The sequence below is a fragment of the Phacochoerus africanus genome, chromosome 8 (genome assembly GCF_016906955.1).
Source record: "Phacochoerus africanus isolate WHEZ1 chromosome 8, ROS_Pafr_v1, whole genome shotgun sequence".
NCBI lineage: Eukaryota > Metazoa > Chordata > Mammalia > Artiodactyla > Suidae > Phacochoerus > Phacochoerus africanus.
The window spans coordinates 60,129,287-60,153,944 of record NC_062551.1 but is presented as its reverse complement, the minus strand read 5'-3'; the positions used below and the strand labels follow the sequence as shown (position 1 = coordinate 60,153,944).

General features: G+C 62.4%; 1 protein-coding gene across 7 annotated transcripts; it reads left to right on the top strand.

The window, feature by feature from the left end:
• Window positions 1-593: 593 nt before the first annotated feature.
• ZNF787 (zinc finger protein 787) lies at window positions 594-24,374 on the top strand. 7 transcript variants are annotated; one of them, XM_047790635.1, is made up of 4 exons: window positions 594-1,010; window positions 13,190-13,278; window positions 22,026-22,326; window positions 22,628-24,374. In XM_047790635.1, the coding sequence occupies exons 3-4, from the start codon at window positions 22,227-22,229 to the stop codon at window positions 23,695-23,697; spliced, it is 1,170 nt and encodes a 389-aa protein (XP_047646591.1). In that variant the 5' UTR covers window positions 594-1,010; window positions 13,190-13,278; window positions 22,026-22,226; the 3' UTR covers window positions 23,698-24,374. The 7 variants fall into 7 exon arrangements, with proteins under 7 accessions (XP_047646591.1, XP_047646592.1, XP_047646594.1 ...); XM_047790637.1 differs by lacking the exons at window positions 594-1,010; window positions 22,026-22,326 and adding exons at window positions 10,523-10,539; window positions 12,324-12,474; XM_047790636.1 differs by lacking the exon at window positions 22,026-22,326 and having other exon boundaries at window positions 597-1,010.
• The last annotated feature ends 284 nt before the right edge of the window (window positions 24,375-24,658 follow it).

Here is a 24,658-nt window from a genome sequence, read left to right as displayed (position 1 = left end):
CTTGGTCTAAACAAGAATTTTAATAAACATAATACTGACAAAAACAGCTCACATCTAGAGAGTGCTTTACAAAGGGCCTGCCGCACATGCCCGGGAGTAGGTGAATCCGTAGCTGCTCTGATCCACATTCCGTTATAAGAGGCAGTATGCATAGGTACGGTTCAATACAAGACCTTGGAGCCAGACTCCACGGGTTCGAGCCCAGGCTCCGCATTCTCGGTCTGTGACCTTCCCCAAGGTATCTGCAAAGGGGACCAGGTTAACAAAGCCCTTGCAGGCGCACAATGTGTTATCGTTGCTTTAGACCGGAGGAAATTAAGCGGTGGACGCGACATCGCGAGGAGCCTGAAGCGCTCAGTCCGGTAGGGAAAGGACCAGGATGGCCGACGAGGGGCCCCTCCGAGCGCGCGGGCTCCGGCCACTGCGAACAGCGTCGGCAGGGAAGGGGTTACAATGATAGAGACGACGGGAGGATCCGGAGCGGCACGAGCGGCCTCCGCGGCCACCCTCCCCGACGCCTCCCCACCCGGGGCTGACGCGAGGACACGACCGCGCAGGCGCGAGAGCCGGGCGTGGGGGCGGGGGGCACCTCCCTAGACACCCGGAAGTCTCCGCCTAACGGGCCGAGCCCGCGCCTCCTGTCCTGGAAGGGGGCGGGGCCCGAAGCCCCTCAGCGCGCGGCGCCATAGAGCATGGACGGAGGACCCGGGTCCTAGACGCGTCCGGAAGTGGCTCCCTGGGGCGCCCGCTCCGCACCATAGAGCTGGGGGGGCGGCGGCTAGGGGGTCGCCGGGCTCGCCTCCTAGAGCGGCGAGGACGGGGTGGAGGCTGGAGGGGGGGAAGGGGAGGGGGGGGAGCGGCGCGGGCGGAAGCGGCCAGGAAGGTCACTTCCGGCCTGGGCGCCCGTCCCCCTGACCCCAGGGTCTGAGTCGCCGCTGCCGCCGCTGCCACCATCCGCAAGGGAGGAGAGAGGAGGAGGAGTGCGGCACGGCGGCCCCGGGACCGAGGAGGTGAGGGGAGGGCGCGAGGGCGGGGGGCGTGCGCCCGGGGCTGGGTGGTCGCGCGCCTCGGGGCGCCGGGCTGCCGCCGGGGGGGGCGGGCGGGGAGGCGGGAGGCGAGCGCGACTGGGCGGGCCAGTGCGCGTGCGCGCCGCTGGGGGGGCGTGAGTGGGCGCGCGGCCGGTGACGCGGGGCGGGGCGGGGGCGCCGGGAGGGGCTTCGGGGAGCGCGCGGGCGCGGGAAGGGGGGTGCGCCCGGGGAGCGCGCGGGCGCGGCGCTGGGGAGCGCGCCCGGGCCGGATCGCGCGCCGCGCCAGGGGCTCGGGGGGCGGGGCCGCCGCGTCCCCCCAGCCTACCCGGCCGGTCGTGGCCGGAAGTGGTGGCGACTCCCGGGGGAAGTTGAGGCCCCGGTGGGGGAGGGGGCCTCGTGGGCTCAGCCGGCCTGACCGGAAACGGCAGCCCCAGGACGGGCTTGTCTTGGCCCCCCGCTTGCCCCCACTCCTTCCCCTTTTCAAAGGAGTCTGGTCCCGTTGCCGCCCGGGGCGGGCTGCGTGCGGCCTTTGATCCGGCCGGTAATTACGGGCGTTCCGGCCGGTGGGAGGCTCATTCATTCGCCCCAGCGCGGGGGCGGCAGGAAGCGCGTGCGGCGGAGGGGAAGTGGCTGGGCCAAGGTCAGGCACCGCGTGACCCGCGAGGCAGGGCGAGGAAGGCGGCCGGGCACGATGGCCACCTCAGAGCCTCTTGGGCGTCGAACCGCGCTCCCGTATCCCTGCCCCAGTCTTGGCCACAAAGGGGTACGCCCCAGTTTGTAGAGATGAGTGCCTCTCGGGACCACGGGGCCAGGCAAGCTGGGGATAGCGTGATCAGACGGAAAAGTGAGCCACGGCGAGTGTGGACAGAGGCTCTTCTAGTGCCGGCTCAGTGCTGGGCACCACGGACGAGGAGAAGAACAAGGGTCCGGAGGGGGCGGGCCCTGAGGGTCCTGGAGGCATCCGTGCCCCTCCCCTTTCCCGTGCCCATCCAGGTGGTCGAGGGAGCCAGGAAAGACACTCCTGCCAGCCAGTCCAGAGAGGCAGTCGGCGTTTTAGGAAGGGACTGAGTTGGTTTGTGTTTTCCATGTGGTTCTTGGTGCCGGGCCCTGCGTTGAGCTGTCCTGAGGATCCCACTGGGTGTTGGGTTGGGCCTCCCCCGGGGGAGGCAGTTGCTCTTGATCCGGGCTTATCTCCTCTGTAAGACTGTAAGCCTCTTGGGTTAAAGGCAGCTGGCGTTCACCTACCTGCCTCTGCTGCGGTCCTTCTGGTCCTGCCTCAGCCCCAGAGAACATTCAGATCAGATTCCTCCTGTGTTAGCTGTCTTAGCCCTTTTCCTTCTGGAAGCCTTCCAGATCTAACCCCTGCCCAGCGGAGCTGGAGAACAGGAAGGGTTTATCGTGGTGCTGGACCCAGGAGCGGCCTGCAGTGTGTTAGTTCAGAGCTCTGGGGTCAGACAGACCTGGGTTCCACTCCCAGCTCCACCATTTCATCCCCTTTGTGACCTCATAGCACTAGTAACTTCTCAGTTTCTGCTCAAATAGAGCAGGGTTGGTAGTAATAGCATTGACCTTGGTAGGAACGGAGCCAGAGCAGATCTCAGGGAAGGGTGTTAAGTGTGCAGAAAGGCTTCTGGGCCTTCCTGGGCTCCGTCTCTTCCAGCCGCGTGACCTTGGACCTGCCACTTCCCCTTTCCCAGGCTCTTTTTCCTCCTCAGTCCCCCAAGGTGGAGCGCACAGCCGACCATCCCCTGGATAAGGCCAGTCCATCAAGGCCGCCGCACACGGCCGGGCCTGGCGGGGTGCTCTGCTGTGAGGTGGGAAAGTATCACTTGGCCCAGGTTTCCTGAAGCTCTGCTGGGCGGCGCTTCTTGTCCTGGAGCAGCCCAGAGAGATGTGCTCGGAAGGCCCCCGGGGGATGTTTGCCAGGACAGCCCTGGGAGCCTGGGGCCGGGAGGGTGGGCCTTCTGGCCAGGAAGGATGTCAGGGGAGTCTTGAAGGACAGAAGGGACTTGGCCAAGAGAACCCTGGGACTCAGGGGAGCACTGGGCAGGCAGTTCATGGCCTCTAGCAACTGCCTGGCTGCCCCCTGCTGTTTGGTGGTCACTGATGGGCACCGGTGCTCAGACGTGGCTCCCAGCCCCCTAGACCCCACTGTTCGTCCCTTGGTGCTGCCTGAGGTCTCCTGCCTGCCTGCCAGGGCACGTGCCAGGCACTGCCCCTGGGAGTCGGCGGTGGCCCTGGCCTCCTGGTGGAAACACACTGCAGATCTGACCCTCTTGCTGAGCACTTGGCAGGCGTCTGGCCCTGTGCCTGGTACTCACTGTCCTAAGCCCTTGGATGCTCTGGCGTGGAGGTGGTCACCCCCGTCTTAGGGGGTGGGACGGAGCCCGAGGCCCCACAGCAGCTCAGGAGCTCGGACCTGTGTGATTCCAGACCCCGGGCCTTTACCGTGGTGCTCTCACCTCTGTGGACTCATTTCTTTGGGCCAGGCCTGGGTTCTCGGGGAAACAGGCTGTTCTGAAGGTCTCTTAGGTGGGGGACTCTGGGCCCCGCCTCCAGTGGGGCATGCTGTCGCGAAGATTTATATATGTGGGGGGCTGGCTCAGGGGACTCTGAGGCCCAGCCTCTCATTTCAGGTGTCACTTTCCCAAGTGGTGGGAACATGGGTGGCGAGTGCTGAGATCCAGGTGTCGGGAGTCCTCCCTGACTCATGAGGCTGGTGTGGGAGTTGGGGTTGTTCCGCTCTGGTAGCCAGGGGTGGGGAGGGCCCGGGGCTGCTCCCCCCGGCCAGCTGCCTGGGCCCAGAGTCCTGAACCCGCCTTGGTGGGGTTTCCCCAGCTCTGTCTGCCTGGCCTTTGGGTGCACAGAACACTGGCTGCTCTCACGCCGACTGGGGAGTCCTGTGTGGCTGGCCTCACGGAGATGCAGCAGACGTGGCCCCAGCCTCGAAGCTCAGAGTCGGGCAGGTCAGAAAGCCGAGGATCCTGGGGCTCTGTGGGCGCGGTCTGCCAGGAGCTCGACCCTGCCTGCTGGGTGGGGTGGGGTGTGGGGGAGTCTGGTGGGGTGTCGGGGAGGCCACAGGGGCGAGTGAGCCGGGGAGGTCCTGTGACAGTGGAAACAGAGGGAGCAGGTACCCGCGTCCTCCATGGGAGGGAGGACATGCCTGGGAGTCTGCCCACCCATCTGGTCTTGGCACTTCTGCTCTGTGACGTTGGCTGAGCCACTGCACTTGTCTCAACGTGGCTTCAGGTCTTGGGCAGCGATTACTAGGCAGTACTAGGTGCCTGGCTCCTCACTGAGCTCGTTGCATTTACCTCATTGATTCTTGAGGTCGGGGCTTCAGAGATGAGGAGGCCTGGGTGAGCACCTGCCCAGGCTGTGTGGGGGGCGGGGGGTGGGGGGGTGGCGGAGGGACCGATTCCGACCTGGCAGCCAGCCCTCCCTGTCCAGGGGGGCTGGGGAATCGGGATTACGGACCTGCTACCCCCTGTGCCTAGTCTGTGATGTGTAGGCTGTGCTGGACTGTGAGCGGGTCTCATTTGCTGAGCTGAGGTGAGGTGAAAACCCGGGAGGGCTTCCTGGGTGAGGGAGGTGCCGTTTTCCTGGGCTCTGGCAGTGGGGCTGCAGGCAGCAGGTGAGCGAGGTGGAAGGCACCGCTGTGCAAATGCCAGGGCGGGAGAGTCTATGCCCACCAGTAGGTGCAACTCTTTTTTTTTTTCCTGTCCTGAAGAGTGTTTTTGTTTGTTTAAACAATTTTTAGTCTCTCTCCAACATTCAAAAATGTTCACAAACGTTTCTGAATATCTAGAAGTGCTGGCTGGTGGCAGGTGGCCAGTGTGGGGCGGTGGCTGCAGGCCCACCTGCAGGTCAGGGTTCCAGGGGTTGTGGAAGTTCTCTCTTTGGATGGGGAGTCGCGTCTGGGGCTGTGGGTGTCTGTCCTGAGCTCACTCTTTTTCCTGGTGAGCCTGGCCCCTGCTGGGCCCCTGGGGGGGGGACTTCAGAGGATTGGAAGCAGGGGTGGTTGGTGCCCAGCCTGAGAGCGTGGGGACCCCGAGGGGGCCATCGGGAAGATAGAGCAGTGAAATAGACTTTCCTTGAGGGGGCCTAAGCAGAGAAGAGGGAGGGAGACAGAGGCAGGAGGGGCCTTGCTCAGCCCTGTCCCGGCAGCTTTGGGGATCCTGCGAGGGAAGAGCCGCCTACCCGGCTGACCCCAGGCAAGAAGAAAACACCTGCGCATCCAGTCCTTGGAAAGTTGCCCCAAGCAACCCCTCCGTACCCGCAAAGGAGGCACAGGATCCCGATGGCGTCGCAGAGACGTCCCCCCAGGTCCGACGCGGGGAGAGCCCTGCAGGCCCAGCTGGGGGCCTGGGTGGCCCAGGGGAAGGAGGGTCCTGGAGTGAGGGGTGAGGAGGCCCAGAGGAAAGGGAAGTGGGGTAGGAGCTGGGTGGAGGGGCTGCTGAGGAGGGGAGGGGCCTGGGGGTCCGAGGCTGCCCTGTGGAGCCACCTGGCTTGTCTGCAGGGAGCTGGTGTACACAGGAAAGGACACAGACCCCTGGGAGGAAATGAGGCCCATCCCAGGTGGTGGATGCTGGGATGTGGCGGGGCTTGTCGAGCCAGGGAGGTGACATTGGAGCGGGCCCTGAAAGGTGAGAAGACAGGTGGAGGACCGGGAGGGGAGAGGGAGGGGCTGGAGGAGGAAGTGAGTTTGCCGGAGGCCAGAGGGGACTCGGGGTCTGGGGAGGAGTCTGGATTGTGGACTAAGCGCATTGGGCACCTGTGCCCGGTGGTTTAGGCAAGGGGTGATGCGAACGGAGCTGCCTTAAAAAAATAGCTTTGTTGAGGTATGACTCCTGTCTTGTCCGACCTGCCCCCTCAAAGCCTGCCGTTCATTGGTGGCTCACGTGTTCTCGAGGACGTGCAGCTGTCACCACATTGATTCTGGGGCTTGCTCGTCATCCCCCAGAGGTGTGTACCCACCCCTGCATGGAGCCCTGGGCCCCACTGGTCTGTGTTCTGTCTCTGGGTTTGTCTGTCCTGGGCTCTTCATGTGATTGGACTCCCACGGCATGTGGCCTCCGTCTGCCTTCCGTCCACGTGGTTGCTGCCTCCTTTGCAGGGCTGAATAATACTCCAGCCGCGGGGGAGCACGTTTGCATGTCTGCTCTTCAGGTGATGAGCTCCAGTTTTTGGCTGTTGTCGTTTATGTTTCTGTGAACCTGTGGGTATAAATTTTTGTGTGGATGTGTTTTCAGTTCCCTTGGGTACGGGGCCAGAAGCAGAGTTGCAGCTCATATGGTACTTTTAGCTTTAATCTTTGGAGGAGCTGCTCAGCTCTTTTCCATGGCGGCTGCCCCCTTTCGCCGTCTTGACAGCCATGTACCGGGGTTCTGATTCCTCCACGTACTCGCCAGCACTCGAGTCTGCCGTTTTTCTTGCCTCTGCCCTGACGGGTGTGCCGTGGGGTCTCGCTGTGGTTTGGTGACCATTCCCCTGATGGTTGATGATGCCGAGCATCTTGTCCTGTGCCTCTCAGCTCCTTGTGTGGTGTCTGGTGAGACGTCTTTTCTGACCCTTTGCCTGTTTTGAGTCGGCTTGTTTGAACTGAGGAACTTGAAAGGAGTTGGCCTGTGGTGCGGGGAGCAGCCTTTGGAGGGTCCTGGGCCTGAGTGCAGGCCCCCAGAGGTGGGGGTTGGGAGGGGCGGGGAGGAGGGACAGGGCGGGGAGGAGGGGGGGACGGGAGGCCCGGGAGCTCCGGAAAGGGAGGGGCAGCACAGCGGTGCTAGTTGCTGTCCCTGGGGTCAGGGTGAGGCTGAGACGTAGCCCCTGGACTTGGTGCCCAGGGGTTGACTAGTGGTTGGGGGATCAGGGGAGAGGTGATGATCACAGCTCAGCTCTGACAGCGGAGGGAAAGCAGTCAGAGGCGAGAGGTGAGGGCGGCCAGGGAGAGGAGACGGGAGCGGGCCCTCGGGGGAGGGCCTGGGGGTCCGGGGTCGAGAGAGGAGGAGAAGGGGCCCACCGAGGGCCAGTGGGACAGCCAGTGGGACAAGGGGGCAGGTGTTTCCTGCAGCGAGAAACCAGGGAGCCAGGGCGCAGAGCTGGTTGGGGGGGAGGAGGTGCGATTGGCAGCAGAAGAAAGAGCCGGGTAATTGGTGGGCAGGCTTCCAGAAGAGGTGGGCGGGTCCAATAACAACAATAATAACAATAATTTGTCTCCCGGTTAATAGCAGCCGCAGCCGGGGCCGTCAGCTTGGGGCGCTAATTGGATTGCTCAAGGGCCTGGCCGGGGTGGGCCTTCATCTCTGCGGAGTGGGGGGCAGCAGGGTGAGGACAGGGCCACGGCAGGCCCCCTGGGGGCTGCGGGGGAGACGGGTGGGAGGCCGAGGGAGGGCAGGACTGCTGCCCTCCGCCTCGGAGGGCCTCAGATTCCAGTCAGGCTGCTGCGGGCATTGCCCCTTCTCCAGAGGGCGGCTGGGTCCTGAGAGCTGGGGAGGGGGCTGCAGCTTCCCCCGCCCCCCTGAGATCCTGCGCTAGGGCCCTGAGTCCCCAGGACAGGACTGGAGGCCTCAGCAGCTGATGAGTGCTTGAGTGGGTGGGAGAGAGGGGGCCTGGGTGTGCCTGTGGCTCCTCACAGGGATCGCATGGGTCCCTCGACGTGCGCTGCCCGAACCTCACGCGGTTCCAGCAGTACCAGCCGAGGCCAGAGAGGCTGAGCTGCGTGCAGGACCCCAGAGTGGAGCAGGGCCTGCACCAGGGCCTGGCCTGTGAGCCCAGAGCCATGGTAGCACCTTCAAGGTGCCAGCTGTGTTCTCACTGCGGCTGGTTTTAAATCTCCCTGGTAGGTGGTGGAACCTCCCTCTGCTCAGGCCCAACACCGAAATGCAGAGTGGACTGTCCCCAGCTGTCCCCAGGTCCCATGTGTGTGTCGTGCCGGGCAGCCCCTGACTGGCAGCTCTAGTGGGAGAGCCCCTTGACCCCTCAAAAGTCAACTTGAGAAGACATGTCTTTCTAAAGCCTCCGTAAAGTTCTGCCTACTCGGGGTTTCCTGCCGTGTTTGGACCCCTGGCTGGGTCTCTGTGGCCCCTGCCCCAGCCCTGCGGCCTCTCATACCTCATCTCCTGCCAGGGCTGGGTCCGTAATTTTGGGGGGTGCAGTGCAAAATGAAGAGGTGAGTCTCTTGTGCCGCAAGCACGGAAAAAGCTTGTCCTTTCTTCTGAGGGCTCTTGACCCGTCCTGGTGTTTCCTGTCCAGCCCCCCTAGTGCAGTGACCTGGGAAGTGCAGACCAGCTCCTGCCCAGGCTTCGCCAGGCACCAAGGCTGCAGACCCTCAGCCGGCTCCCCCCTCCCAGCAGACTTCAGGCACAGAACAGGGGTCCAGAGATGGAGTGAGCGATAACCTCAGGACGGCCTCCCTGTGGGTGGCCCTGCTGCGGCCCCGCAGGGCCCTTCCTTCCCCGGCTAGTCCCGCTCGGCCTCCCTCAGGCCCACTTCTCCTTTCCCACCTTTAGGCCTTTCCTGGGTGTCCCTGTGGCCCGGGGGGCTTTGCCAAGTCCTAGAGCCCCTGTGCATCCCGGGGCAGACTGTGTTACCCCTTGGAGAGTAAGCGTCCTAGGCCCCCCAAGCCAAGAGCAACCTCGAGGGCATGTGTTGGTTCTCAGCCACCAATGCCAACCTGAGCGTAGGCATGGCGGGTACCTCTCTCTTGGAGGACAGTTTACAAGAGGGTCTCGGTGTGGCCTTCCCTCACCTTCTTCCCTCCCGGTCCTACCGGTCCCACCGAGAGGCCTTTTCCCGCCGCCTCTGGGGGAGCTAGGATCTTCCTCCGCCCCCTGAGAGCTTCCGGCTGGACGAAGGCGGATTAGCGGGAGAAAAGCATGTGAATTGTATTTTCTCGAGCGTGGGGGGCCCTCCGCAGGAAAATCCCGGACCCAGCCGTGTGACCATGCTAGGGTGGCCCCGCGGGGGTACCGGGGGCCTGGGAGATGAAGGACAGGGCCTGTCACAGACCCCTGAGCTGATTCTTCCTCCTGGTGCAGGGAGGGCGCTTGGCCTCCCGCCTCCTGGGGAAGGGGGGTCAGAGAGCCTTGAACTGTGATCTGTGTGCAGAGCAGCCTGGGCGGAGGTCCCGGACTGAGACCTGCCCTTCCCTCCCCCCCTCCCCTCCCTTCCCCTCCTTTCCCCTCCGTGCTCTTCCCACCCTGGAAGCCCCGGTGTTGGTTCCCTCACTGCCTTCTGGGCAGCGTGCTCCCGGGGCTCTGTAAGGACCTATGCGGGCATGGAAATCTGGCCGCCTGACCCTCCCTGTCCTCCATCCCCTCCCCCTAGAGCCTGCAGGTTCCCTGGGGGGAGGATGGGCAGGAGAGGGTGGGAGGAGGCCGGCCCAGGCCTTCTCCCTGCAGGAAGCTGGCCTGAGGTGGACATCGGCCTGGGAAGTCCCTGTTTGTTGGCTTGCAGGCGGATTGTTCCAGTGGAAGCACGTGATAACCGCCTGGCAAACGAGTTTCGACACCGAAGGCTCCAAGCAGCCTCCGTCCTGCCTCCTCGGCCCCCTCAGCCCTTGGCGACGCTTCCTTTTCGTTCTCTTGGGCATTTCTGATGTTGGCAGGGTTGGAATCCGAAGGCCCAGAACAAGTTTTTAGGTCTGTTTCCTTTTTACCTGAGAGAGAGCGTACATACCGTAAGGTGCAGTGTCGTGTCTTGTGCAGTCGAGTGGACTTTAACACACTCACCACGTTGCGCCTCTGTTACTGGTCTGTGCTTCCAGGGCATCGTCATCAGCCCCACACGGCCCCGTGCCCACAAGCTGTCCCTCCCCAGCCCACTGCTGCCTGGCTGCCCCTTAGCTCTGCCTGGGCGCGTCCTGGCGGTGGAGCCGCTCTGAGTGGCCTCGGGGCTGGCGGTTGTCCCCTGCTATGCCCGGCACGGCTGGGATGTCCCCCCTGTCGTGCCTGTCTGCTCGTGTCTCCTGGGCGAATGCCCGGAAGTGGGATCCCGGTGTCACGTGGTAGCCTGGCTCTCAGGCGGGACCAGCCAGGCTCTCGTGCAGCCGCTGCCCTGGTCTGCACACCCGTCCTGCACGCGCGTGGTTTTCATGCTCACCTGTAATCTGAGGGCCCGCCCAGGGCTGCACCCTTGAGCGCCACTGGCTTCCCCGTTGTGCTGCACAGTCCTTGTGATCATCAGGAAAACACCCAGCTTTTAGTCTCGTCCCCTTCTCACCCACAGCAGCACCTGCGGGTGGAGAAGAGTTGGGACGTTGACACAAAGGAAAAGAAAACGTCACGATGGTGCTTCTTGGCGTCCTTGTGGCTCAGCGGTAACGAGCCCAACTCGTGTCCACTAGGACGCACGTTCGATCCCTGGCCTCACTGAGTGGGTTAAGGATCCAGCGCTGCCATGAACCGTGGTGTATGTCGCAGATGCGGCTTGGATCTGGCGTTGCTGTGGCTGTGGTGTAGGCCGGCAGTGGCAGCTCCAATTGGACCCCTAGCCTGGGATCCTCCATATGCCACAGGTGCGGCCCTAAAAATCGGGAAAAAGATGTCTCTTTCTGTTATTGGTGGGGGCACCACTGTTTCTGTGGCCATGACAGCACCTGGACCCGCTGCCACGTGGGCTGTGATTCACTTCTCACACTTTCTCCCACCGCGGCTGGCGAGTGCTTTCCGGTTCTTCCCCTGCTTTAGCTGAGTTTTGCTGCGCTGCACTTTTTTTCCCCTGTATGAAGCATTTTCCGAGGTTTGGGTTTTCCCCGCAGATTAGCTTCTGAAGTGGGCTTCCCTGGGTAGGGGCGGTGGGCTCGGCAGTGGCATCACCCAGACCTCCATGTCACCTAGCTCCGGGCCCCTGGGGTGGGGGCTCGGTGGGTCCGAGGGCCAGCCTGTCCTTCCTGTGTGGCTCTTACTGCTTCCTGCAGTTGTCTTAGAGGGTGGAGCGGTCAGAGTCGGGGGGCAAGTCTCAGAGTTTGGGTCACTGCCTTCTGTTCCTCGAGCGACTGTTCTGTCCGGGCACCACCCACCACCACCTCTTCACAGCACCTGGCTGCACCTGATGCTGCTGCGGGGCACCCACGGGTCTCAGCAGGGTGCCAGTGTTGTGGGTCGGCAGAGGAGGCTGGGCAGCGCCCTCCCACGTCCTGAGGACTGAGCTGCCAGGTTCTTAAGCTGGCACTGCTAGTGCTGTTCCTGCAAGGGACCCCAGGATCTGGCCCCTCTGGGACCGTGCGTCCCAGTTTCCACACCTGTAGAACAGGTGTTGTAACGGTGCCTGCCTGGAGGAGAGCCTGCACGTCTGCACGTTGGCTGGTTCCCCAGTCCCTGCCTGGCCCTCAGGGCCCTGCCTCTCAGCCCTCCCTCTCCCTCCGCTCCTCACTCAGGCCTGCTCCTGTGGCCTGTCCTCCTGGGAGATGCCCCTCAGATCCCCCAGGGGAGCTGTCTTCTTCCATGTGTGTCTTCTTGGCACTTCCCTTGTCAGAAATCACCTGTCCTTCCTGTGTTTGTCTGCTGTCTGCCTCCTGGGCTGGCAGGGACCGTCCCGCAGGCAGGGGCTGGTGCCTTCCTGTGGGGGGCAGGGAGAGCAGGACTGGATTGAGCCCCCAGCCAGCCTGTGGCACGTACCTTCTCATCCGGCTCAGACACGGCCTGGGCCTTGGCTAGGTGTCTCTGCAGGTGGGTCCTGTCACCTGCCAGGGCAGTGACGCTGCTCCCGTTGGTTGTAGAGGGGGCGGCGGAGGCTGGCGGGAGGTCTGGTCATGAGAACCGGCCCAGGGAAGCCTCCGGGTGCTCTCCTCCCGGCTCCCAGGACCCCCCCTGTCTGCTCCCCACTCAACGTGCTCACTTCTGCACGTGCCCCCAGGGCCCTGAGCCTCGGACCAGAGCCTGTCCACCCCCTGCCAGCCTCACCTCTGCCCACTTGCCCTTCCCAGGAGCTGCTGGTTCAGGCCCCCCACCTTCCCACCCCCTTGCTCAGTGTCCCTTTTCTTGGTGTCCTGTCCCTGCTGGGGTCCGGGGGGTACTGGCCTCAGAGGCGGCTGGTCTCATCCTGGCTTGTCTTGCCCTTGGATTGTGCCTCATGAGGGTCTTGTCGTGGTTCCGCCAGCGTCAGGATGGCAGGGCGGGCGGGAGCGCGGGCTCTGCATCCCTTCCCTGCTCCTCAGGGCCGCCCCCTCTGCCCTGACGGCGGCGGGTGGCAGTCCCACAGAGCCTGGGTGCAGGGTCGCGCGGGGCCGCCTCCGGCAGGGGCCTCGGTCCATCTTCCCCACCAGCCGTCTCTGGTGACTGTGCGCTTCCCGGCCTCCAGGACGGGGCGAGTGAGAGCACTGAGGGCCAGGCCGGCGTGTCAGGCTCTCACCGGGTGGTTCTGGGCAGACGGCCTGCCTTTGTGTCCCCACACAGTGCCCGGAGGCCTCTGAGTGGGCACGGCCGCAAGTGTTCAGTCCTCAACCCCGCAGGTAGGTCTGCACCCCCGCCGGCGCAGTGGGCTCTCGTCAGTGCCGGGACAGCGGGGATTCAGGGGAAATGGCCAGGCTTGTGCCTGGGCCGTGTGGTGCTTGGGCCTGGTGGCCCTGTTCCCAGCGGCCAGTCCCCCACGTGGAAAGGGGGATGCAAGAACCGTGGGCTGAGAAGTCCCCCGAGCTGCGTGCATTCAGACAAACGGGCCTTGGCTCAGACCTGAAGGGGCCTGAACACCAGAAGAGCCACCAGGGCCCCCTTCAGGTCCCAGTCAGTTGTCGGGAAACCTGCCTGATTGCGACGTCACACCGAGGATAGGGCCCGGAGGGAGGCAAGCCCTCGGTGCGCCCAGCCCCAGGCTGTGGCGAAAGCAGAGCCCCCGGGGCTGAGTGCCTGCCCAGGCTCACCACCTCGTGCAGAGTCCAGGACGCAGGGCAGAGCTGGGATGCGAGCCCCTGCTGGGCGGCCGCTGTCTGTGCGGTCCTCCTTGCCCAGGTTGTGTGTGGCCTTGGGTTGGCCCCTGGTGCAGTGGGGAGAAGAGATCTCTCCCTCGTCCCCCAGGCACCCAGCGCCATGCCTCCTGCCTCCTGGGCCCGAGCCGGGCACTCTGAGCTCTCGGGCTGATCGGAGCCCACAGAGCACCCCCCCCACCCCGGCCCTCCATCCAGCCAGTGTCCTGTAAACTCTGTCCTCTGTCTCATCCCCTTCTAACAGGGACCCGGACATGGAGCTGCGGGAAGAGGCCTGGTCTCCGGGGCCACTGGACTCTGAGGACCAGCAGATGGCCAGTCACGAGAACCCAGGTGAGGTGGCCTTGGGCGGTTCCTCCCTGCCGACCCCGGGCCTGCTCCTGGGCCCCGGCTTCCTTGGTCCCCTTCCCCTCCGTGGCCCCGGGACCCCCATCCTCCTGGGCTCAGCCAGGCCATCTCCTGCGCTGTGGTGCCTCCGGGTCCCTCCCCGTGTCCCTGGAGCCTGCGGGCTGCGTCCTCCCCACTCTCATGGCCTGGCCTCTGCCCCCCAGTGTCCTGGATGCACTGCCCAGTGTCTCCCAGGCAGGAGACACTAGATCAGGGTGGCAGACCCACATGCCAGGGGGACCAGGACGTAAGGGCTAGGGACAGCCTGTGGTATATGGGGAGTGACAGCAGCGCAGAGGAGGGCTGGGGCCGATTGTGGGGGGAGAGCTGGCTTTTATGGGACTTTATCTCTCTGGGGTTTTATCTTTCACCTTTTAAGTATTGACAGCATGTGTTATTTAATAAAGCGTTGTTTGGGCTGAACGAGACTCAGCCCTGAGCCCTTAGGGACTAGGCATTGCTTGCCAAGCCCCCCCCCGACCCCCGAGCCCCCGCTGACCCCTGCCCTCTCTCGAAGCTGTGTCCCCGTCTCCAGGGGCTTTCACGCAGGGCGCCTGAGAAATAAAGTGTGGACTTTCTTACGCTGCTGTCGATGCGTCTTCCTGTGGGCATCATGTCTTCGTGCGTCCCGGCACGGGCTCAGCCAACCTTTCTAGCCATCCAGGGCCAGAGGGGAAGCGTTTGTGGCTGGGCAGGCCTTGTGCCCTCGCAGCTGGAGAGCGGCCACAGGCAGCATGGAAACGAGTGGGTGCAGCCGTGTGCCGATAGAATTTTATTTATGGAAAGGCCCTGGGTTTGCAGCCCTGGTGCCAGCGTCCCGAGCCGTCCGTCCAAGAAGGGTCATGGGGGGTAGGTTTTAAAAGCCCTCGTCCCTTCTGTGATCCACTTCCAGGGTCTGCAGAGGGAGGGTGAAGGGTGGTTGCAGAGGAGGAAGCAGACTTCAGGGCTGATGCTTTGCGGAGGGCGCAGGGCCCGAGGGGCGCAGGCCCTCCTCTCTGCAGCGGGGGCTCCCGTGGCCCCCCCTTCCCCACGTCAGCCCACCCCCACCCCCTGGCCTGCCCCGGTCTCCGGCCCCTGGCTTTCAGCCTTCTCAGGCCGGTTTGAGGGGGCTTCCCTTGGGGCATTTCAAAGGTCAGTGATGCAGGGATGGCCCTTCCCGTTGCCTGGCCTTGGCAGTGGGCAGCACTTTGTCGTCTTTTTCCTGCCTGTGCCCCGTTTTTTTTTCTGGAGTATTAAAAAAAATCCCAGACACGATGTCATTTCTGCCATAAATTCTCCAACAGTTGCAAAACGCTCATCTCGCCTGACAGGACATGGCTCCTTGGTGCCCTCTCCTGCCCAGCGGGTCCCGGCTCCTCTCTCTGCCTTTGAGTGAGGTGGTTTCAATTTTATGAGCCATCCATCAATTCAGTCTTCTTAGGAATCCTCGAAAAAGCACAAGCGGGTTCTCGTGTCGCCTTTGTCCAGCCCGCTGTCCCCCCCCCCCGCCTGCTCCTCGCCCACCAGAACCTTTTGGGACTCTGTTCCAGCCCTTCCCTACCCTGGTCCCCCCTACATTGTGACACCCTTTCTCTTAGCCCATGAGCCATGTGGCCTGGATGCTTCTGTTGTCCTGGGCCTGCCCTTTTGGGTCCCGCCCATATGGGGAGCCGCCTGTGATGGGACGGTGCCCGGCCCCTGCCCTGAGACCTGCTGGCCGCTGTGGGGGCAGTGGGCTCGTTCTGGCTGCAGCTCCCGTGCGCTGTTTCCCTCTGGCTTGTCAGGGAGGACGAGGGGCTGGGGGGGCAGGGCTGTGAGCACTTCTGTGTGCCCCCAGCTCGCTGCCAGCCATCCTGGGCGGGGCCTCGTGGAGTTCTCACACCCTGCAAGGCCAGGGTGTTGGTCAAAGGGTGCCGTGCAGTGAGGCCAGGCCATCACCCAGGGTGAGGCAGGCAGGAGCCAGTGCAGGGGGCCCGGGGGCCCAGACTGCCTGCAGGCCTCAGCCAGAGTCTGTGGGGCGCTGCCTCCCGGGAGGATTGACCCCGACCCTCTGCTTGGAGGCGCCTTCTCTTCAGGGTTCCCAGGGTGAGCAGGCAGGGGTGCAGGTGGGAGAGCCGTCCGGGCTCGTCTTGGGGCCTCAGCTACACAGTGTTCAGAATGAGGGGCGGTCCAGAAAGCGAATGAAAAACTTAAAAAAGACATCCCGATCCTGAGGCGAGAAGGTCTTCAGCTTGGCTGACCCACGAGGCGCAGGGTTCGAGCCTCCCGCTGCCGAGCCTGCCTCACACATCTTGAGAGTAGCCCCGCAGGGTGGATTCACCTGAAGTGCCCCATCTGAGCTGGGATGACAGCGGCCTGGGATCTCCGCTGACCTCCCCCTGCTGCCCCCTAAAAACAGCCATTGCATACGGCAAAATCCACATCCCCTGGCCGCACAGATAGCACCCCTTAGGTGGGAGACCCCAAAATTCTGCTGGGTGGGGACGCCAGCAGCCCAGCCACTGTGGTGTTGGCACGGGCAGGAGGGGGGACGCACAGATGGCCCTTGGGTGTTCGCCGGAGGACCTGGGGGTGGTCACACTGAGCCAGCAGCTGGATTTGGAGGTGTTCTGTGCAGAGCGGGAGCGGGTGCCACAGCCGCCAGGGGCCCATGGCTTCCTGCCACCACTTAGGTACAGCGCCCTGCAGGCGGGACCCATGAAGAGCAGAGCCTGCCAGGAGGGGATTCAAAATGAGTGGGACCCTTGTTCTTGACCAACGGGGGGCACAGAGAAAGGCCACATAAAAATGCAGGCGGCTGCAGAGCCGGGAACCCTGGGAGAGCAAGTCACACACTAGGAAGAGGGAGCTCTGAGAAGCCAGAAACCGCCCAGAGCTTAGCCTCTTAGAAGTTCAGGGAAACTTCCATACAGAAATGATCACGTGTTCCCATTGTGGCTCTGAGGGTTAAGAATCTGACAGTGGGAGTTCCCATCGTGGCGCAGCAGAAACAAATCCGACTAGGAACCATGAGGTTGCAGGCTCGATCCCTGGCCTCGCTCTGTGGGTTAAGGATCTGGTGTTGCCGTGAGCTGTGGTGTAGGCCGCAGATGCGGCTCGGGTCTGACGTTGCTGTGGTTGTGCTTTAGGCTGGTAGCTGCAGCTCTGATGTGACCCCTAGCCTGGGAACCTCCATGTGCCGCAGGTTTGGCCTTAAAAAGAAAAAGGAAGAACAAAATCCCCCAATGATTGAAACAGAAAAATACGGAATTCTGTCCTTCTCCCCCCCGCCCCACAAAACTATTAGGATAAAAAGAAAAGGGGCACGGTAGGGTCTCCACAGGCAGGGAGGATAGTCAGAGATGCCCCCCAGACAGGTCAGGCTTGTTCAGAGTGACCTGGGCACGACAGCTCAGACCAGGGGGCAGGACTCAACAGAGAATTAGAAGTACAGACAAATTCATTTCAAAATGAAGTAGAAGGAGCTGAGGGCTGAATAAAAATAACACGTTAGGAGTTCCCGTCGTGGCTCAGCGGTTAGTGAACCCGACTGCTATCCGTGGGAACATGGGTTTGATTCCTGGCCTCGCTCAGTGGGTTAAGGATCTGGCATTGCCGTGAGCTGGGGTGAAGGTCGCAGACTCGGCTCGGATCCCGCGTTGCTGAGGCTCTGGCGTAGGCTGGTGGCTACAGCTCCGATTTGACCCCTGGCCTGGGAACCTCCATATGCCGCGGGAGCGGCCCAAGAAATAGCAACAACAACAACAACAACAAAGACAAAAGACAAAAAAAAAAAAAGTTAAAAGGAGGAACATTAAAAAAAAAAAAAAACGAATACAGATTAAGGCAGAGTTAAAAAAAAAAAGTGCTGAAGTAAAGAAAACCCCTTGAGGAAGAAATCCAAAATAAAGAAGAGAATAAATGGTAGAAACTGCAGGTTGAGAAAACGTTCCTGGAATGTAAAAGTCGGTTATTGGAGGGGCAAATCCCAAATCCGCAAGCATCGCTTCTGAGGGATAAGACATATTCCGATCAAGTCACTGGGCTTTAAAGGAGGAAGAAAATCCTTCAGGGCATCTCGGCACAAAGCAGGGAAGGCAAAGTAGGCGGGATCGCCGGCAGAAAATGCAGTTGTGTTGATTCTCCCGGGAGGAGGTGAGCCCAGGAGCTCAGGCAGGAAGACTGACCCCCACGTGCGAAGGGTACAGATGAACTCGTTCGCCAGCAGGACCTGGGCAAATAGCCTTCCCGTGGGCCCTCCCCCGAGTCTGGGGGCAAGGGCGCCTCGGGCAGCCACGATGGCAAGACACGGATGGTGAGGAGCGGGGTCAGGCCTCCTGGGGTCTGGCTGTGACATCAGTGAGGGGAACGGGGTGGCACGAGCAGAGCTAAGTGCACCTGCTTTCTGAGCAATCGGACTTGGCAGTGGTGGCGTTAGAATGGTTGTGTGGGAGCTCCATGATGTGGGGGTCAGTGGGTGAGAAAGCACCCCCTCCTGAGAAGGGAGATTCCACTGTCACAGAAGAGACTGAATGATAACCGGCTGGGCGGGATTCGTAGGGGGAGTATCAGAGCTCATAGGAATTTAATTAAAACAAAACGAAAAATGAGTTCCCGTTGTGGTGCAGTGGTTAACGAATCCGCCTAGGCATGAGGTTGTGGGTTCGATCCCTGGCCTCGATCAGTGCATTAGGGATCTGCCGTTGCCATGAACTGCGGTGTAGGTCACAGATGCGGCTCAGATCCCGCGTTGCTGTGGCTGTGGTGTAGGCCGGCAGCTACAGCTCCGATTAGACCCCTAGCCTGGGAACCTCCATATGCCTCGGGCGGGGCCCTAAAAAGACCAAAAAAAAAAAAAATCCAAAAACCAGAGCAATGACCTTTTCCACGTTTTGGTTTTGAAATTGTTTCTCACCAAAAGAAATGAGAGCCCCTTGGAGAAACAGCCGCCGGCAGGTCTGGGGCTGGGAGTGTGGATGAGCCTGGGCACCTCATTAGGCTGGACTGGGGAGAAGCTGTCGGAGGCCACCTGGGTCCCGGCCAGAGCCCGCGGGGCCCACTGGGGGCTTTGCTCCCGCAGGCAGGAGGATGATGGCAGTGGGTGGTACCCACCAGATCCATTTAAAGCCATGAACTCATTGTGGCATTAAGAAGGAAAGCCTGCTCGGATACCTTGAAGGATGATGGGGCACCAGTCCATAACCTTGAAGACTGGGCAGATGAGGGGAAGTGAGGTTTATCCTGCCGTGCCCACAGGAGCGTCACCCCCTGGGTAAACCAGCCAGTGATGAGGGAGAGTCTCTAAGAGCTATTCCAGCTGCTCCACGCAGAAGAAACCACAGAACAGCCCTGTTTTGCACCACGCAATGAATCAGTAGATGCAAGGGTCAGTGGCTTGGCTGTTGACATCACCAAAAGAGAAACAGGAGTTTCTTGGTGCAGTTAAGGAGCCATGCTGTGCCTTGGATCTTGCTTGTGTCAAAAACAAACAAACAAAACAGAGAGAGAAGCACTAGGTCAGCAGGTATGCTCAGTAAGGAACAGAATGACTGCAGGGGCCGGCTGGCTGCTGACAGTCAGGTGCAGTCAGCAAGAGTCCCTCTGGCTCAGTTCTTCCAAAGGAAAATTGTGAGGAAGAGCAAGAGACTGGGGGACCTGTGTATTAAAAGAGCAAAGTAGGAGTTCCCATCATGGCTCAGCGGAAACGGATCTGACGAGCGTCCATGAGGACGCAGGTTCGATCCCTGGCCTTGCTCGGTGGGCTGAGGATCCAGCATTGCCGTGAGCTGCGGTGTAGGGTGCAGATGCGGCTCAGATCTGGCGTTGCTGTGGCTGTGATGCAGGCCAGCGGCTGCAGCTCCAGTTCGACCCCTAGCCTGGGAACCTCCATATACCTCAGGTGTGGCCCTAAAAGGACAAAAAACAAACCAAGTAGTGGACCAAACTGCGTAGTATCTGGGGATGCCTACTTGGGATGACAGATTCTGGAGGAGACGCAGGGGATGGTGAGGGCCCAGGTCAGGCTGAGGGTTGGCGGGTGAGCTTTGGACAGGGCTCGGAGGGACTCCCAGTGGGTGGCCAAGACCTGTGTCTTGCCCTGCATCTGTCTTACTGTCTTGCGGTCAGCTCTGCATGTGTGTGGGCCCTCTGAATGTCCTGTGTTTTACCATAACAAGGAAAAAAGTTAACATCCAATAAAGCCACAAGTCCCGCCCTTCCCCAGAAGGTCCACCAAGGGGATCTGCCATAGGGCGGGCAGGAAGCTGCATGGGTGGCAGAATCCGCCCAGGGCCCAGAGCCCGGGAGCCAGCGCCTGCAGGGCCTGAGCTGAGCCCTTGGGTGAAGGACAGTGGGATTTCGGCACCTGCTGCCTGGGACACCCCTTCCCCTCCCTCGAGGGTGCCGTTGCAGCCATCAAATAACTGGTTATTTTTATTGACTGAACCCTTTGTGTTGGTCACTGTGGTCTTTTTTTCCCGGAATTCTTGAATCCTTTTAAAGATGACGCTGTGAGCCAGCGACGTTGCCCCGTGAGAAATGCGAGCCCGAGGGAAGCAGCTGACTACCTGACCTGGGGTGTGGCAGGAAGCGGGGTTCTGCAGACCCAGAGAGCCGCCTGGTACACCAGGTGCACTGGAGGAGGAACCAGGACCCCGCAAGTAGAGGATCTGCCCCCCAGAGTGACCGGACCTTCCAGCCAACAGTTTAACCCTTGCTGGAATAGTCCACGTGTAGACGGAACACCGCAGTCACTTAGCCTAAGGCTGCAGTGGAAGCCCGCGCCCTCTGCACCCTCCTCAGCCCTGCTTGCTGCCGTGCCTCTACCCGCGGGCGCCTCGGGCTGCCTCTCCCGGTTCTGGCCAGGTGCCCTGCCTCTCGCCCCTGCTTTGCCAGTTGTACATCTAGTGCAATCACCAGCGGCTCCAGGAGGTTGGCCCCCTGCCCCCTTCCAGCGCACCTGATGTAGTCACAGGCGTTTGATAGGTTCGGGTGCGTTGTGTTCAGTCCTGTGGTCCTAATTGTGAATTCTCACGGCTGACTCACACGGTGTATTGTTAAACTTCCCCTCTTGACAGCTTTTACAACAAAAGGTTTATTTTAATCAAAGGAGTGCAGAGTACTTAGAATGAGTCAAGAGGGAGGGCTCATTTCCCAAATAGAGCAAGCCTCCTGCCCGCCCCACCCTGCTGCCCGGACGCCCTGCTCAGATGGCCTTCCAGTTCCAGTTTTTTTTTTTTTTTTTGTCTTTTTAGCTATTTCTTCGGCCGCTCCCGCGGCATATGGAGGTTCCCAGGCTAGGGGTCGAATCGGAGCTGTAGCCGCTGGCCTACGCCAGGGCCACAGCAACGCGGGATCCGAGCCGCGTCTGCAAACTACACCATAGCTCACGGCAACGCCGGATCATTAACCTACTGAGCAAGGGCAGGGACCGAACCCGTAACCTCATGGTTCCTAGTCGGATTCGTTAACCACTGCACCACGACGGGAACTCCCAGTTCGTTTTTTATTCTCGACTCTCTCCACCTAGTGTCCTAGGAGTCCATGTCTTGATTTGTGCTGACACATCTCTTGAGAAGTGGCCCCCACCCCTACCTGAATTTTTTTTTTTCCTCCGCTCTGTACCTGTCCCGATACAGGCCCTGTTCCGGAACTCCTCGCGGTGGTGTAGCGGTTCTCAAAGTTTGGGTGCTGAGAACCCCCGGGGCGGGGGGCTCGTCGGTGGCGGTGCCTAGGGCTGGGGACATTGTCATTCAGCGATGCAGGAGCTCAGGCTGGCCGCCTGGGGACCCAGACTAAAGACCCGAGTTCCGGGGAGCCTGCGTTGCGGGACTGAGCTGCAGTGATGCTTCTCGAGTGCATAGGACCTGGCTCAGCACATCGCAGCCCTTGCGTATGTGCCAGCGTTATCTCAGGGCCATGTTCGAACACTTTGTTCCCGGCCTGGTGCTGGGACACAGGGATCCGACCGCTGTCCTTGTGGGCTCGCAGGCTGGGGAGAGGGAGTGGCAAAACCGAGTTGAAATCCTGATTCACCTTTGAAAGAAACCTGAGGGGAGCTCCTGGGGGCGGGGCCGGAGAAGAAGGGCGGGGCCGTGCCGGCGGCCTGGGGGCGGGACCTGAGGCTTGTGGGCGGGGCTGTGCCCCGGGGGTGGGGCGCGGAGGCCGGTGGGTGGGACCTGCCCCAGGGGGCGGGGCCGGAGCCCAGGCTTGCGCCCAGGCCTGAGGGCCCTGCCCTGACCCCATTGTGTAGTTCCTGCCCAGTCTCATAGAGCTGGGCAAGCTGGGGAGGAGGCAGGCTCTCATTTCGCCTGGGAGACTGCTCAGGCCAGGCACAGTGCAAATGTATTAGAGGGTTTTTTTTTGTTGGGCAGAGGGCCGGCGTTGTCCCTGTGGTGTCCTCGGTTTGCAGAAGCCAGGACCAAAGCCCCACGTTCCTTTACTGTCCGCACTGGGCATACGGGACCCACAAAACCAGGGACCAGGGTGAGGATGTCGGTAATAGGGACTGCGGTATTTGGGGACTGCGCTCCCAGTTAATGGGTGTGTGTGTGTGTGTGTGTGTGTGTGTGTGTGTGTGTGTGTGTGTAGACTTCGGTGACCCCTTTAACCAGTCCTGGGGACTGCGCTCCCAGTTAATGGGGGTGTGTGTGTGTGTGTGTGTGTGTGTGTGTGTAGACTTCGGTGACCCCTTTAACCAGTCCTGTTCCCCCTTCCTCTTCTCTCTTCACCTGCAGCCAGGATCGGCTTCCGAGAGCCCAAATGTGACACCATCAGTTACAGGCTTGTACACCTACAAGGTGCTGCAACCTGTTGTCCCTGGGCCAAGGTGCACACCGCCCCGCCGCGCTGTCCCTGCCCCCAGCCTGGCGCTTTGGGCTTCAAGAAGCATTCCTTGCTAAGAGCCTTCCCTGGACCTCCATCCCTCACCCTCCTTCATGGCGATTCCTTTAACACATTTTTGGAATCCCCAGGACGACCCGCGCATCGCTCTAGATGTGGGGGAAACAGCCATGAAGGAGGGAGAAGACCTAAGGGGTGGGTAGTTAATGCTTCGTAAAATGCCAGGGCGGGGTCGATGCTCGGAGGGAAACAGGAGGGGAAAAGGCACTGATGGGGCCCTCTACTGAGGGCCAGCTCTGGGCAGAGCTCTGCGTGGCGCGGCCCGCCCGCCCCGCGAGGTCAGTGCTGCCACCGTCCGGTTAACAGGGCAGCCTGAGAGGGCGCGCGGAGGAGAGCGAGTTCCGGGGGCCGTGCACCGTAGCAGCTGGAAGAGCCCCCAGGCCGCGCTCGCACGTGGCGCCTCTGACCCGCCTCCTCTCCCGCTCTTGCCTTCCAGTGGACATCCTCATCATGGATGACGACGACGTCCCCAGCTGGCCCCCGACCAAGCTATCCCCGCCCCAGTCGGCGCCCCCGGCCGGCCCCCCGCCCCGGCCCCGGCCGCCCGCCCCCTACATCTGCAACGAGTGCGGCAAGAGCTTCAGCCACTGGTCCAAGCTGACGCGGCACCAGCGCACGCACACGGGCGAGCGGCCCAACGCCTGCAGCGACTGCGGCAAGACCTTCTCGCAGAGCTCTCACCTGGTGCAGCACCGGCGCATCCACACGGGCGAGAAGCCCTACGCCTGCTCCGAGTGCGGCAAGCGTTTCAGCTGGAGCTCCAACCTCATGCAGCACCAGCGCATCCACACGGGCGAGAAGCCTTACGCCTGCCCCGACTGCGGCCGCAGCTTCACGCAGAGCAAAAGCCTGGCCAAGCACCGGCGCTCGCACAGCGGCCTCAAGCCCTTCGTGTGCCCGCGCTGCGGCCGCGGCTTCAGCCAGCCTAAGAGCCTGGCGCGCCACCTGCGGCTGCATCCGGAGCTGTCGGGGCCCGGCGTGGCGGCCAAGGTGCTGGCGGCCAGCGTGCGCCGGGCCAAGGCCCCGGAGGCGGCGGCGGCGGCGGACGGCGAGATCGCCATTCCGGTGGGCGACGGCGAGGGCATCATCGTGGTGGGCGCGCCAGGCGAGGGGGCCGCGGCGGCCGCAGCCATGGCGGGCACGGGGGCCAAGGCGCCGGGACCCCGCTCGCGGCGCGCCCCGGCCCCCAAGCCGTACGTGTGCGTGGAGTGCGGGAAGGGCTTCGGGCACGGGGCCGGGCTCCTGGCCCACCAGCGCGCCCAGCACGGGGACGGGCTCGGGGCGGCGGGGGCCGAGGAGCCCGCGCACATCTGCGTGGAGTGCGGCGAGGGCTTCGTGCAGGGCGCGGCGCTGCGGAGACACAAGAAGGTCCACGCCGTGGGCGCGCCCTCGGTCTGCAACCGCTGCGGACAGAGCTACTACCGGGCGGGCGGGGAGGATGAGGAGGACGAAGACGAGGCGGCCGGCGGGCGGTGCAGCGAGTGCCGCGGCGTGGAGGGCCGGTAGGGGCGGGGGCCCGGGGGGGCAGGGCCCCTCGGGCGTGGCGGGGACGATGGCGCAGGACCCAGAGACCCGGGGAGAAGCGGACAGAGGGCAGCCGCGGACCGGCGGTGCGCCCGTCTCCCCTCCCTTGCGTTCCCAGAGGTGCAGCAGGCCTGGGGCGGGGCGCCGAGGACACCCCCTCGCCGCCCGGCCCCTCCCCGCGCCCGGCCCTCCGGCCTGGCCTGCCGTTCGTAGGTTCTCGGCCGAACCCGAATTAGGACGCTGTGTGAGAACTAGAGAGACCAAGAGGCGACAAAACCATGAGCGAAAGACCTTTTTCCCCTTTCTCTTCCCCCACCGACTGGGGGTGTTGCGAGGATGGCGAGCAATCCGACCCCTTCTACCGGAGGGGCCCCAGAGAGGGAGGGAAGAGGGGTCCTTTTTCCTTGTAGAATTTTCTTTGAATCGTACCTTCCCCGGCCCCGCCCACCTATTATTTTCTCTTCTCCCCTGCGAGTGCCATCCTTTCCCTGGCCCCAGCCCTTCCTCCCCTCCTGGACCCGGAGCCGCAGAGGCGTGCAGGAGCGGAACTAGCCCGTGTCCCGAGCGTACCCCTCAGAGAATGGGGTCCGGTCTCTTCCCTGGTCTGGGCGCGGTTGAAGGAGGGGTGCGGGGGCAATAAATGGCACTATCCAATTGTCCCTGCTGTGCGTGGTTCTTGAGTTCCGGAGGGAGAAGGGCCGGAGGGTAAATAAAGGGGGCGCTCCCCACCGGGCAGTTGCGGCCGGGGGTGGGGGACCGGCCACGGGCCAGGCATCTGGAGAGAAGCAGCTGGCTGAGCAGCTGCCTGGTCAAACTGGGTGTTGTCCTGGAAGGGTGGCCCGGCCAGGTCGCTGGCAGTGGGCTGGGCCCCAGCGGAGTGGCCACCGTGTGTCCAGGCTGGCCTGGCGTATGGACAGGCTTGCGAGGACCTGGGGCGGTTGTT

Bases quoted from the DNA above. Each gene is read 5' to 3' on its own strand.
- ZNF787 (XM_047790634.1), top strand. From the start codon at position 3,951: ATGCAGCAGACGTGGCCCCAGCCTCGAAGCTCAGAGTCGGGCAG. The intron at 3,995-13,189 runs GTCAGAAAGCCG...CCCTTCTAACAG, and splicing joins CGAAGCTCAGAGTCGGGCAG to GGACCCGGACATGGAGCTGC. The intron at 13,279-22,627 runs GTGAGGTGGCCT...CTTGCCTTCCAG, and splicing joins GGCCAGTCACGAGAACCCAG to TGGACATCCTCATCATGGAT.